This window comes from Calidris pugnax, unplaced genomic scaffold (assembly GCF_001431845.1).
Source record: "Calidris pugnax isolate Ruff unplaced genomic scaffold, ASM143184v1 scaffold44, whole genome shotgun sequence".
Taxonomy (NCBI): Eukaryota; Metazoa; Chordata; class Aves; order Charadriiformes; family Scolopacidae; genus Calidris; species Calidris pugnax.
In genome coordinates, this window is record NW_015094506.1 from 5106139 (window position 1) to 5120668 (window position 14530).

Consider the following 14530-nt stretch of genomic DNA (forward strand, 5'->3'; position numbering starts at 1 on the left):
TGTTTCAAGTCATTGCATATGTGTACTTGTTTTTCCACAGGCACAAATGACCAGCGCTTCCTGTCCTGTGAATTCTCCTGCAATGGCTCCAGGTTCTCAAGGGAGCCACATTCACTGCCCACCTCTTCCACAGCCTCCCATGCACCGAAATTCTCCTTCTCCAGTACCTAGCCGAACCCCGACACCTCACCACACGCCCCCAGGCTTGGGATCACAGCAACAGCAGGCATCAGCAGCTGCCACCGCTGCCCCCACACCTACTCCTCAGGCAATGCCACCTGGACCACAGTCGCAAACTATGCACCCCCCTCAAAGGCAGACTCCGACGCCTCCGCAGGCACAGCTGCCTCCACAAGTCCAGCCTCCAGTTCCAGTTACCCCTTCTGCAGAGCAGCAGCAGCAGCCCTTGTCACAGCAGAGCACGACTGCATCTGTTCCCACACCAACAGCACCGCTGCAGCCTCAGCACCCCACAACGCCTGTAAGGAAATGCTTTAATTGTGCTTTCCCTGCAAATATTTTAAGTGTAAGATTGAATTTTCAGATGGTCTTTGTTTTTGTGCACGTCTGTGGTAATGGAGGTAGCTCCTGGCATCTTTAATATCAAAATAGGCTTATTGCATTTGGGAAGTAACCTTTTTGCATCAAGACAAGTCTGTAGATCATTTGGTGTTTCCGGAGGGGGAGTCTTTCAGAATTCTAGTGCATGTTTTGAAATTCACTGTGAAATATGGATGAGGTCTTTAGTTATGTCTACATATGCCTAGTGGTGGTGTATTCTAAGGAAACAATATGTAATTTTCTGTATACTAGGCCTTCCAGTGCATGTTTCTGTAACTGGAATTGTATAGAAGTATGTTTTTAACGTGAAGCAAGTAGAAGGACTAGAAAGCATTTAAACTTGATGGAAATATAGTATAGGGAGTCTAGAGAAAGAAAAATGGGTTCATTAGAAGCCTGTTCGTAACGTGCGTGTTGTTCCTTCAGCTTTCACAGCCAGCTGTAAGCATTGACGGGCAGGTATCCAACCCCCCATCCACCAGCAGCACAGAGGTGAACTCTCAGCAGACTGTTCCAGAGCAGCAGCAGCCACCCTTGCAGGAAGTGAAAATGGATATTAAAACAGATGAAGGGGAACCAGAACAAACAGAGCTGCAAATGGAAGAGAAACCTGAGGTAAGATTGTTGGCCAGTTGTTGGGTAGATTATCTTTATCTAGTGCTGCTGGATGCTTTCTGTCTCCATGCAAGCCATTCCTTCCAGAGCTAAATAGCTGTAGTTGCTGCCTGCTATTTCAATTGTTGTCTTAGTCTACTTCTGCCTAAAGAAGGGTCTCTGTTTTATGGAGAACTGGTGGTAGAAGCCAGTGGCCACAGGAAGGACTGCAATATTGTGGTTGCAGCTGTGAGGCTTTTTGGTAAATGCCAATGCAAGAGGGCACTTGGGTATCTCCTTCAGATGCTATTGGCAGCTATTAAATGTTAGAATAGTGGATAATGGGATGAGAGGGAACAGCCTCAGGTTGCACCAAGGAAGTTTTACAAAGGAGATACCCTTAAGCCTAGGGGAGGCGGGTGGGCAGGATGGCAGATAGGTTTAAAGGACAAAAACATGGATGAGTGGCTTCACAGGAGCTGAAGTGATATGCTCCAAACTACTTTCTAGGTTAAAGTAGAACCGGTCGTGGAAGAATGTAAACCAGACCCAATGGAACAAGAAGAGAAGAAATCCGAAGTGAAGACTGAAATACCAGAGGGGGAAGAAAGACCGACTACTCCAGCTACTCAGTCTTCTCCAGCAGCTGGGCAGTCTAAGAAAAAAAGTAAGCAGGAATACTGTCTTGACTGAAATTCACTGCATCTCCCTAGAGAAATCTACGGGGGGAAAAAAAAAACCTTGAGCTTTCTTCATTTGTACTGAGTAGGCTTATATGGATTGTTCTTTGTGGCTTTTGGACAAAACTGTCTAATAATACATGTGCTTGTAATTGGCTTTGGGCAAGTTCTTAAAGGTTTTGGTATTAGATGTTAAGTCTTAGTGAAATTGTCAATACAACAGAGATTTTAAATACTCTTCAGTTACAGATTTTCTAGACAAGTTTTTCTTGGGTCATCAGAGAGGGGTCATATTTGGAAGGTAAACTGTCTCTATTAAATGTAGCGGTGTCTTCCTGTGATAAGAACAAGATTCTCTTTATTTTGGCCATTTCCTTGTGTCCAGCTGATCATTTCAGTATCCTCCTCAGAACTCAGTGTAGCAGAGGATAAACAAGCCATGCTCAGTAACTTAATCCCATTGTTTGTAGTCTTTTTCCACAGACCTCACTTTTTCCAGCAAGTTTCTTCCTTACAGCTGTTTCTGCTATCTTTCTAATGTTGATTTTATTTTATTTTTTTCTCAAAAGTTTTCAAGCCAGAAGAGTTGCGGCAGGCACTTATGCCAACACTGGAGGCACTTTACCGTCAGGATCCAGAGTCTCTTCCATTTCGACAGCCTGTGGATCCCCAACTACTAGGAATTCCTGTGAGTGTCTTAGCAAGATGCTTTCCTGGCTTTAATTCAAAACTACTATATTACGACATACCTGTTTGAGAACAGCGTATGTCTGTCTTGTTAACATTTGTATATTGATGCATTTGAAGAGGTTTAGCTTGGGCAGTGGGACATACAATGTCTGCCTTAGGAAAGTTTGTTTTTTCAAAGGGCTGTTTGGGTCTGTGCTGCTTTTGATAAATAAGCAGGTATAACATACGTTGAAGGGATTGCCTGATGCTGTATGGGCTTTTAATGGATACTGCTTCATGTTGGGATGCTTCTATTGCTGAATTCTGTAGGTTTTTCTCATAATATATAAAACTTGGCTGACCACTTTTAAGACCACTTTTAAAGAATAAATCCTTCAGTGATTATTAATTGGTTATGAGCAAGGAGACTATTCAACTTCTAGTGTTGTTTAGATCAAATTTCCTGATTGTTTTAGAATTGTTTTCAGAAGACATTACTATCCTTTGAGGATCTGTGTGTTAAACTCTCTGGATTGACCACACAAGTCTATTATTTATACACAAATACGTAGACATAGAAGTTCTACTTAACTGCTTTAGGCAACATTTCTTGCCTGAAAGGTGTTTTTTGTTTTGTTTTGTTTCTTTGTTTGATGTATGCTTTTTTTAGGATAGATACTGCAAAGATTCAAGGCCTGCTGTATTATAAGCAGACATAAATGTTGCTTATGTTCTTTAACAAGCTCTCAATTGGCTATCATGTTCTGAGGACTTTTGGAGGGGAAGTGGTCATATAACTGATGGGGGGATTGGAAAAAGGCATTCTTTAGAGGAGACGTGGTAACTTTTGTCATCTAATATGGTTATTTCTTCTTATTTATGAGATTGTGGGGTCTATTAAAACCAATCAGTTCCTATTAACGCTCTTGTATATCCTCAGATCACAGTGGCTGCAAATACATTGCCGTTTCCTACTGTTAGTACTACTTGTTTTGCTGACTAAAATTAGAGTGGCTTATTTCATCAGGAGTGGAAGAGCATTAGAGCCTCAGAAATAAAGGAATAATGAAAAGGAAGTACTGGGGAGTGATATGGTATTACTTAGAGTTTTCATTGTATGTCACAAGCAGTTTGACAATCAAGTCAGGGAGGAACCTGTTTTTCTTGATGCACTGCAGAAGAATTTATATGCTGAGAATGCGTGTGCTGTCATTTCACAACCCAGTTCTGTAGTAGTGTTTTGATACGCTGTGTGTTCTTGCAGGATTATTTTGACATAGTAAAGAACCCCATGGACCTTTCTACTATCAAGAGGAAGCTGGACACGGGACAGTATCAGGAACCATGGCAATACGTAGACGACATCTGGCTCATGTTCAATAATGCCTGGCTGTATAACCGCAAAACATCCCGGGTATATAAATACTGTTCCAAACTGGCAGAAGTGTTTGAGCAAGAAATTGACCCAGTTATGCAGAGCCTTGGTTATTGCTGTGGAAGAAAGGTAAGAAAATAAGGTTTTTTTAAGTCTGCTGCTTGCTTCTGGTGTTATGGGGGAAAAAATACAGCAGTTGAAGTTGTTAGCAGTTTTGGTGTGTCAAAAATTTTGAAAATTTACCATGATTTAGCAATCCTCAGTAATCTGATTTTGAGGGTTTTATGGATCTTCTAAATCTAGTGCTTAAGTCATCTATTTGTATATATGCCCTTGGGGGGGAAGAAGTCAGTAACTGAAAGCTTATTTTGATTAGGGCGACCATGTTTGCTATTGCAAATTAAACAGATGTGGTTTTGTTACCGCAGAAGAAGCGCTCTCTATTGCACTGTATATTGAGACTGTATTTCCATTGTCTTGTCTGGATATGCTTTCCATCTTTGGAGAAGACCTAACTTGAGAATAACAGCCCACTGAGCATTTCTTTATGACTAGCACTTTACACACTTGCTGTACTGTAAGATCTGTGCACAGAATAAGGTGGAAATAATCGTTGTCTGGGTCACACTTGCTTCCCGCGGAGGGCGAGGGAAAAGCGTACGAGTACTAAGACGACCCATTCCTCTTTGCAGTTGGAGTTCTCGCCACAGACTTTGTGTTGCTATGGCAAACAGCTCTGCACAATCCCTCGAGATGCCACTTACTACAGTTACCAGAACAGGTAAGGAAAACTCACTTGGTGCGGTTTTGTGCATGCTGCAATCGATCTGTTAAAAGGCGTGCATGTATTTACATATACACCCTCTTTATATGTGTACACCTTTGTGTGCCAAGATAAAAATTTGCTGGAAGTGCCCTTGAATAGGTTATCTTGTGCGATGATAATGTCTTTCTGCAAAAGTTTGCTGCAGTCTTTGCTCTTCCTCTTCTGTTTGCAGAAACATAGTTTACTAAATTTTTATCTTGCAGTTAATTAAATCTTGGATTATCTACAAATCATACATACTAGTCTGTTGTCTTTTCCTTCTTATGACACAGCAGTATTTTTCATGCAGAACAGAGTAAGCCATGCAGCAAGTACATTAATGCTTGTAATTCATATTATACTTGGCAAGTCTTTGTTTTTCTCATTACGTTAACATTGAAGAGCAAACTCATTTTTGTGGTGCAAATCTTCACTAGAAGGTTTGTGTGTTCAATTCTTCAGTAGATTGGTGCTTCCTTTTTCTCCCTAAGTTTCCTTAAGGGAGTTGTCTTGCAGTAGCTGTCAGCAGCTCTATAAAGTGCTGTCACTTCTACAGGTCTTTTGAATAATTTTTTTTGACTTGAGGTTTATTAAAGGATTTAAACATATTTGACTTCTGAAAGAAGGTTTCTTGCTAGGCTTCTCTTTGCCGGTTGGGGTGCTGAGGGAGGAAGAAGCAGGGAAATACATGCTCTAAGGCTCCTACATCCCCTGGGCTGTCACCAGAATGTACCTGTTAGAGCAGAGGGCTGGTTACCTACAAACTATATCACCTCCATTAATTTAGTTCCTGCTTCCTATTCTTTCAACACCTTAAACAAAAAAACCCAGACCCAGAACAACAGAAACACTAAGGCTTTTACCTGAAAGCCAAGATGATTTTGCAAGAATTGTGTTTTTCATAGGCATCTGGTCAGGTCAAAGCAACCAAAGAACTACAGGAGTTACATCTTTACCTTCTTTGGCTTCATAAAGGTTTATAGCAGGGAATGGAGGGTTTTAGTAGGGAGGAAGCAGAAAATGAACTTACAATATCCCATAATTATTATAGTTTTAGACTTAGAGTGTAGCGTTTTTTATATCCTGTCAGTACATTCTGCTTACATTTATCTATAGACAAGCACTAGTTGGCCCAAAAAGCCTTTTATTAAAACATGTGACATGCTTTACATGTTTTCAAGCATTAGAAGGGAGTGTTTGCACTATAACAGGTACATACATGTGACTTGTAAATTACATGCATATATATCTATAGACTGAAATGTACAATTCCAGAAGTACTGTTCTCTGCATTCTCAGATGAAAACTGGAAGAGAGGGTTGAGACCTGTCTTTTTAGCGTAACAGCTGCTATAGTGTTGGTTTGTGTGGCTTTATAATAAACTTGTTTGAATTTTCTTTTATTTCTTTTTATTTTTAGACATCTTGTGCACTCAATTAACATGCCTTAGTAATGGAGAGGCCACAGTTTTAGAACATTTTTGAGGGCTGGGGTAGAATCTTGAATTAATCACTATTTTGTTCAAGTATGAATGAAATCTTTCTCTGTGATGCTGGCTGCACTGACGCCTGGACTGTTCTACACTCAAACTGGGCTATGGCAGAATCATATCAATATAGAACTGTATGTGTGTAGTTAATGTTACGTATTTAGTTAACGTACAGTTTGACAGTTCTATGATTAATGTCTATAAGATTTTTGAGGACAGATTTTGTTCTTGAAGCTTCTGATGTTCAGCTTTCCCTTTCAACTGGGAGAGAATCCTGTGGCCTTTCAGCATTTATACACTTAAAATGGAAGATGATCCCTCTTCCATTGATCTCCTGCAGATCCTCCTGCCAACAGAACTGCTGTGCTGATGTACAAGTCAGAGTAGCAGTTCTTCCTTCCTTCTGCTCTTTCCCCTTTCTCATTTTAATTCTTTGCTGTACGTGGCATGGATTATTAAAATGAAGAGGGTATGGGTATGCTAAAATGGAATATTCTTGTTTAATTTGCTTTAATCACTTGCTGCTTGTGAACCCATTTGAGAGATTTAATGCTAATCTGTGCTTTGCCTTGGCTTTCTGCTTTGTGTTGTCTTGTCCTGCTTCTATGTTTTGTTTTTTGTCCTGCAAACCCCCATTTCTTTGTTCGTGTGTGTGTCATTTTTTTTTATTTCTCCTTCATGCTTGTCATTGTCTGCACTTGGCTTTGATTGCGCAAAAAAACCCCAAAAAACAAAAAAAATCAAACCAAAAAAAACAATGTGGGGCCCATAAATCTGCATCATTGAATATCCTTGTCGCCGTTGATGACCTGCTCTCTGCTCCTGTCCCTTCCTTGGCCTGCTGTGATTGGTGGCTCCGTTGCTTGGCTTGGGCTGTGTTGTGTGGACGGAGCAGTTCACCCAAATATGGCCTTCTTGCTGACAGGTATCATTTCTGTGAGAAGTGCTTCAATGAAATCCAAGGGGAGAGCGTTTCTCTGGGAGATGACCCATCACAACCTCAAACGTGAGTGACTTGTGTTTGCTTGGGCTGTGCGTTCATAAACTGTGTCATGGTCTACAGTGCTTTCTCAAAGGGAAGGACTTTAGTTTTAGGTAACCCTTCCTGCTTGTAGGCTAGTAGAAGGTGGACCAGGTATTCTTCATAAAAGCCTGGATTTGTGCTGTGGATTTGTCTTTTTTTTTCTTTAAAGTCTGAACTGACTGTAGTGAAAAAAAAGCACTTAGTGCTTAAAATTGTAACCGTACCAATAGAGGGGAAAGAAGAGAATTGCTGCTTTTCTGGAAGAAAATGGTTTTCTGAAGAAAATACTGTTCTGAAAAAAAATTCTACTGCAGAAAAATAACCAAGCCTGCAGGCAGGTGACAGACATAGTTTGAAATAATAGTCAAATATACCATTCTGTTTATAGACTGGCCATGCTATTAAACTTGTACTCAACTTCAAATTGTTTTTATCCAAATCAGAAGCAGACAACCTCCTTTTGCCATACAAATATTTTACTGTTGGAGTGCCATCTGCTTACAAGAAATGCTGTGCAGTTATTAAGGAGACCATGGTAAAAGGCCAGGCATGGATTTAGTTGCCTCTTCCGTGCTGGTGGCAAACTGTTGGGACAGTTTTTTGTTCTGCTGTACCTTCTTCACACCTCCCCCCAAAAATCTTAAATGATACCTGGGACCTCACTGTCAAAGAGATGTCATTTCTAGCCTTGCAAATGCTGTAGGAAAGGTAAAGATAGTGTAGATTAATGACTGGGCTGAGGTTGCAGGGTTTGGAAGCTGAAATTTATCCTTTGAAGTTAGTCTAGGATCAGGGCTAGGGGAATCTGAAACCTGCCTTTCTCAGTAATCAAAAATAATTGGAATTCTCTGCCTTCAGAATATCAGAGAGGCATATCAAATAGTCCTTTCACCATGAAATACTGATCAGACTGGTCCAAAACTTGAACATCAGTAAGTTTTACCATTTATCCTGTGGTAAAACTGAATAAGGAAGCAATAAGGCACACTGTCCCATAGGAAAGAATGTTTTCCTCAGGCAGAGTCAAGGATGGTATATACTTCAGTTGTCTGTCCCTTTGTGAAATGCAGCTCCTTTCCTTGTAATGCCAGTGAGTGTTTTAAAAATCTACTTGCAAGTTTTGTCGTCTTGTGTGGATATGTGTAGTATGGTATGAGAGTATGTTGTCTTGTGTTAAAACTGAGTTTTATTGCCTGTTTTCTCCATAGCACGATAAACAAAGAACAGTTTTCAAAAAGGAAAAACGATACACTGGACCCTGAACTGTAAGTAATGCTGTTACTTTTTTAATGATCCTCACTTCACTATAATTATTTTGTAAAAGACATGTCATTTATTCACCATCAGGTTTTGACGTTTTCCAAATTTCATATAGCTCTGTTAGCTAGTAGGGGTAGCTTAGTAAGCGGCCTATCTGGCACTCTGTCCTAAGAAGCCAAACCACCACAGCTATACTTGAGAAATATGTAACACTGTATGTATGGGCTGAAATCAGTGCATTTTGTCATCTTAAATGTGGATTCAATGGAAGGGTGAATGCAGACAACTCTGCTTTGGAACCTTGCTGTGGCGAACACTCAAGTCTCAGAACAGATTTGAGTCATTTGGCAATAACTCTTTAGATGCTGTTGGCTTTTCCAGTTGTCATATTTTACAGGCAGCTGTAGGAGAAGGAAAAATTGTTCAATTTGAATCAGCCGGTTCTTCTACACTGCCCTGGAAGCAGAACTGTAGACATTCAGTAAAGTTATAATGGTGACTCAGCTGCTTTTCTTTATATTTCTGAGGGTTTTTTGAAGCCACTTTACATGCTCCTGCATTACACACCTGTGCTGCTGCTTTGCAAATATTATCTTCATTCTCAAATGCATGAGCAAAAAGGATATGTATTCTTCCCACACCATCCTTCAGGGCATAAGGGTCAGCCAGTTCCTCTGTTTTACAAGGGCTGTGGGAAGGAGAGAATAGTAACTTGATTCATAACTTTCTTTCCCTTTTGTTATAGTGAAGATACAGCATAATGCTAGAATACAAGCCTAACTTACAGTATGTGCCCTACATAAATGACAGCTATTCATCCGAAGTCTCAGACTTTTATAAATAGTCATGTTCAAAAGGAGTCAGATTCTCCTGATATGTGAAGCAACCTTAGGTATTTGGGGGAATTATATTCATCAACATCTGTGAAACAGACCATACCACTTACCTCAGTTGTCCTTACCTCTCTGCTAAACTTCTGATATTGCTTCTGCTTTCTTCCTTCCCACCTTCCTGCAGTATATTTGCAATGTAGCCCAGCCTTCAAGCATAGTGGTGCAACCACCAGCCAACTATTTCTCCCAGATCTTTGCTTCTGACACATGTGAATTCATTTTCTTCTCTTCGTTATAACAGCAAGCAGTTTACGGATTTTATCCTTAGAAGGGCTTCACTTCAAAAATAATAAAAAAAATAGTGAAGTAGATGGCAGTAAGGCAGCCAAATAGTAATAATAATGTGTCCCTGCATCATCTACATGGCTTGAGCTGACAGATTCTAATTCATTCTGGAGGCTGTTCACAGCATAGAATTGCTCTCTATATTAAAAAGGCTCAAGAGCCTGCATGCTGGAACTCCTCTAGTAAAATATTACAAAATATACAAGCAAGTAATGATACTACTAACCTTCTTCCCTTATCCCTTTTTTTTTTCCTTCAACAGATTTGTTGAATGTATAGAGTGTGGAAGAAAAATGCACCAGATCTGTGTTCTTCATAATGAGATAATCTGGCCTTCTGGGTGAGGAATTTTTCCTAAAGTAGAGAGTATATGATAGATTTACTAGAGTTAGTGCATAAACTTCCTTATATTGGTTAGATTTAAGAAGTTGCGTTCCCACCTGAAAGTTTTACAGAATATATGGGGTAACATCAAATTTAGGCATCGTATCTTACTGTGTTGTATGTGAAGTTGTTTCTAATCTTAAATGTTTATAACATTCCTGTGTGGGGAAAAGGGCCTTTCAGGCTTATGTTTCAGCCTTTTCTGTTAAAAGATATTAGTCCTTCATGAAAAGATGTTTTTAATTCTTGTAACAATTTCATACTGTTCAATGTTCTGTATAAATCATATTACTTTGTCTTAAAAAAAATTCTAACAACTAAAGAATTTAACAGGTGAATTCAGTTTTTGACCTTGGTGATGAGATTGTTTTTAAAATTTAATCTGGTCTTCTTCAGATACTTCATAGTTCTTGATAAAAATATTGGGGTTTTTTTCAATTGCTTTAAAAGCTTTCAAGAAAAGCTGATAAATTATATGTAGACAAAGCTCTGTGAGAGCTTAAATGTTCCCTTTCCTGACAAGAAAGCTATGATTTGTACCATTCTGTTGTCCCATCCGCACTGCTGCAGAAGAGGGCAGGCATCCTGTAACTGAGGAAGAATCTGCCCATCGTTTCATGCTACAGTATACATGGGCTTTTAGAAAAAAAATCAGTCTTTTGCTGTGTGTATTCCAGTATCTCCATCAGAGACAGTGGTTTGAGACTATTTTTTCCAAGAATACTTTAAGCCAATATTGTTAGACTTGCCAGTGGAGACCCTGTTTCCTGGGTTTGAAGGTGGCGACGTGGGTGAGTGACAGGAGGTGCACCCTCTGGAGCTCAGATCCTCCTCTGAAGCTCAGAAACAGCTGCTCCACTTTCTGCCAGCACTGTTCCCTGTGCTGTATTTTATTTCAAATTGCAGTTAAAGTATTTTCCAGACAGGATAAGAGCTGGTAAAAGATTTTGCTTCTTAGATGCTAAGGCACTTAATGGTCTGACTTGGGGTGGTTTTTCATTGTCTTCTGTTTTTGCTTCAGCTTCGTCTGTGATGGTTGCCTAAAGAAAACAGGACGAACCAGGAAAGAGAACAAATTCTCTGCTAAAAGTAAGATCCTGACATTTGCACCAATAAATCTTAAATAATTTCTTAAGAATAGGAAAGAAGTGGCTTTCATGCTCATTTTGCATTTGTTTCAAGTTTTTGAGTTAAAGGAGAGTACTTTTGGTCAGCTCTGAACACCAGTTGGGTGATGTTCAGAATGTTTGCATTCACAGGTGTTCCCGTTGGTTAATGGTCTGTTGTAGAGGGTTAACGTAATGCAAGATACACATACTTTATCTCAATTGCAGTATTAATAGCATTGGGTAGTAGTTGCTTTGTGACTGCAGTCTAACTTAAATTTATGATAACGTGTTCTAGTCACCGTGACTACTGCTGCTCTTAAGAGAGATAAAAGTTTCAACAGCTGGTGACAAAACTCTCTATAGACATTTCCTCTTGATCAAGGCAGCTGATTTGAAGGCAGTGTAGGAGGAAATATGTGCAGTCATTGTCCATCTGTTCTATAGACAAAACAAGTCCTTCAGAAGCTTCTTAAGTTGGTGTGCTTCTTACAAATAGTGAATATTTACATTTCTGCTGGAAAAAAAAATAAATAAAATCCCCAGCCAATCAATAGCATCAGGATTCTAACAAGTATTAACTGTAGTGTTAAGGAGTTACTTCTTAAAGCCCTTCTTTGAAAAAAGAGGAAGGAAGGGTATCAAAGGCTGGAAATGGTCTTGAAATTTGAGGGGTGGCTTACGGTTCAGTCACAAAAAAAAGTGTTCTTCTCAGCTGTTCTTATGAAACGGAAAGCAAACCACTCAATGAATGGTTTCAACATCCAAGTCTTTTTCCAAAATCTCCAAGGTTAAAACCTCCTAAATTCACCAAGAATACAGGGAGACTACAAGGCTTTTTTTTTTTTTTTACAGTTTTTATCAGTTTTTGTTTCTAGCAACCTGTGTGTTTTGCCTACTTAATATAGTATGGCGATGCTTTACTGGAAGGTGTCAAATTGGAAAAATGAAAAGCTGATTGAAGATACATAATTCTACCAGAAGTAATGGCCAGCAGTGAGACAGGCCCTGTTACACCAGAAGTCTTAAACTCCCTCTCAGCTTTAGGTTTTGTGTCAGCTAATGTTACGCTTGTTCTTCTTTTGTTTGGATTGTTTGAAAATGAGAAACTTCTAAACTACCTACATTATTTGCAGATACGCTTGTGTTTAGTTGTTCTTTCCACTATTTAAATATATTCTTTTGGTAAGTGGGGAGACTAACTTGGCTACTGTGGATTTATAGACAGAATATACTTCCAAATGCAACACCTGCTCTTGAAGCTATGTCTGAGAGCAGTGTTTTGTAATGCCGTTCAAGTAATTAATAGCTTCTGTTCAGGAGGAGCCTTAATTGTGATTGACTCTTAAGACAGATAAAAACTGGGTTGAAATACATGTTCTTTCTTCATTTAAATGATGTGTGAACCATAAGCGTGCCTGCAGGTGAAAAGCAGCTCACCCAATCTAGAAGTGTTAGTGTTTGGGGGTAAAGCTTTAATTTACGATAACATACCACATGCATCAAGAGTCACCTTTCGTTTAGCATCTGAATAGAGAAGTCACATTTGAACAGTTCAGTTTTGTGTATATTTAGAGCTGTATTTTTCTCCTGCAGGGTTACCAGCAACAAGACTTGGTACCTTCTTGGAGAACAGAGTCAATGACTTCCTAAGACGACAGAATCACCCTGAGGCAGGAGAGGTTACAGTCAGGGTGGTACATGCATCTGACAAAACTGTTGAAGTAAAACCAGGAATGAAAGCAAGGTATATTTTTTTTTTCCATTTCTAATTTTGCTTTCTTTTGGAGGAGGTGGAATCTATTGAATTTACTTACATGCTACTATTTTGAAAAAGTAGAGTGTTGTATTCAAACCTCACCACTGACCAGTTTTTGGCAAACAGATGTTACAGCAGCATATTAATTACTTGTGATGTCATCTTTTTTCATAGTAAAAAGCGGATGCCTTGTATTTTGAGTATTCTGTAAGCATTTAACTTTCAAATTGCACTGAAACGACTCTTAGAGTAGCCGTCATTGTTGCTTTTACCTAGTGACATGTGTGCTCTAATATGTGAATTCATGTGGTATCCCCCTTTACCCTCTGCAATCTGCAGGTTTGTGGACAGCGGAGAGATGGCTGAGTCTTTCCCTTATCGTACGAAAGCGCTTTTTGCCTTTGAGGAGATTGATGGTGTGGACTTGTGCTTCTTTGGGATGCACGTACAGGAGTATGGCTCAGACTGCCCTCCACCCAATCAAAGGTGGGGAGCTGCATGGAAGTGTATTTTATTTTGGTATTTTATTTTGGTACTGTCTCAGTTGGGTGAACTTCCCTGAGTTCTGTATAGAGCTTTGGTGTGAACACTCTTGGTGCTGTTAGCTTCTAGAAACAAAGTAGCTTTTGCAGGGAATGTGCCAGTTAAGAGTTACTTCTTACTGGGGATGCTGCCCGGCAGTGTTGCCCGGAGGATCAGTTGTCCATATTCTCAAGGAAGGGACTGGATAGCTTTAAAGAGATCAGGCTAGGATATCAAAAGAAAGCTGAGTTTCTAGAGGTAAATTAGGATCAGAGGATTTGAAGATTGTTGTTCTGTTGGATGCTTCAAATTTTATAAATTAATGTGAATAAACTTGTAGAATTACTTAGAATTCTCTGCTTCTCATCATGCCTTTTTTGTTTTTTGTTTTAGGCGAGTGTATATATCTTACCTTGACAGTGTTCATTTCTTCCGCCCCAAATGCTTGAGGACTGCTGTCTATCACGAAATACTAATTGGATATCTAGAATACGTCAAGAAACTAGGGTAAGTCTTTTTTAATGTTTTCTTTCTTTCTTCAAATGTGCAGCATTTGTGCTAGGTTGTTCTTACTGCAAATGAAATCACTAGATCTTGTTGCATCTAATATGGTGCCTAAGTATCAACTGGTGATAGAGTAACTCAGCAACAACTGTGTTTAGTTGAAAAAGAGAAAAAACAAAGGGATCATAGACTTTTCGGGAGAGGCTTATGCTTCAAATATTTTTAGGTTTCCAAACTCATGTAAAACTTCCTTAAGTCTAAGTAGCAAATGTGAGCCTTTTTATCTGGACCCTAAAATTTTGCTGGCCTTCTTGATAGTGCAGTCCTAGTGTAATGCCACTGCTTTAATCAGGTCGTTCCTTTGGGCTGGCAAGTAAGTTCTTACCCATGTTTATGAGGAGAAAAGTAAGTGTATTCTGTCTGTGCTGATTATAACAGCTGTGTAAGGCCACTAAGAAATCTCTTGCAAAATGAGTAGCTGAAATTGTGAGAAACTGAGAAGTTGGAATAGAAAGAGGAGAGTATACTCGGGACAGCACTAAAGAGAACACAACAACTGAAGAAATAAGACAGGTGGAAATTAAATTACCATGATTACTGAAGTAGAAAAGGCAGTGAAG

At 39.4% G+C, this 14530-nt stretch overlaps 1 protein-coding gene across 1 annotated transcript in view; it reads left to right on the forward strand.

Moving 5' to 3' along the window:
• EP300 (E1A binding protein p300) overlaps positions 1–14530 on the forward strand; it is a 61026-nt gene that overhangs the window by 36726 nt on the left and 9770 nt on the right. Inside the window, exons 14-26 of the mRNA XM_014963842.1 lie at positions 41–481; positions 988–1176; positions 1666–1822; positions 2405–2523; positions 3769–4008; positions 4572–4660; positions 7099–7179; positions 8406–8462; positions 9898–9975; positions 11041–11108; positions 12722–12872; positions 13224–13370; positions 13800–13913. Coding sequence (XP_014819328.1) covers positions 41–481; positions 988–1176; positions 1666–1822; positions 2405–2523; positions 3769–4008; positions 4572–4660; positions 7099–7179; positions 8406–8462; positions 9898–9975; positions 11041–11108; positions 12722–12872; positions 13224–13370; positions 13800–13913 — 1931 coding nt within the window. The remainder of the gene's footprint in view (positions 1–40; positions 482–987; positions 1177–1665; positions 1823–2404; positions 2524–3768; positions 4009–4571; positions 4661–7098; positions 7180–8405; positions 8463–9897; positions 9976–11040; positions 11109–12721; positions 12873–13223; positions 13371–13799; positions 13914–14530) is intronic.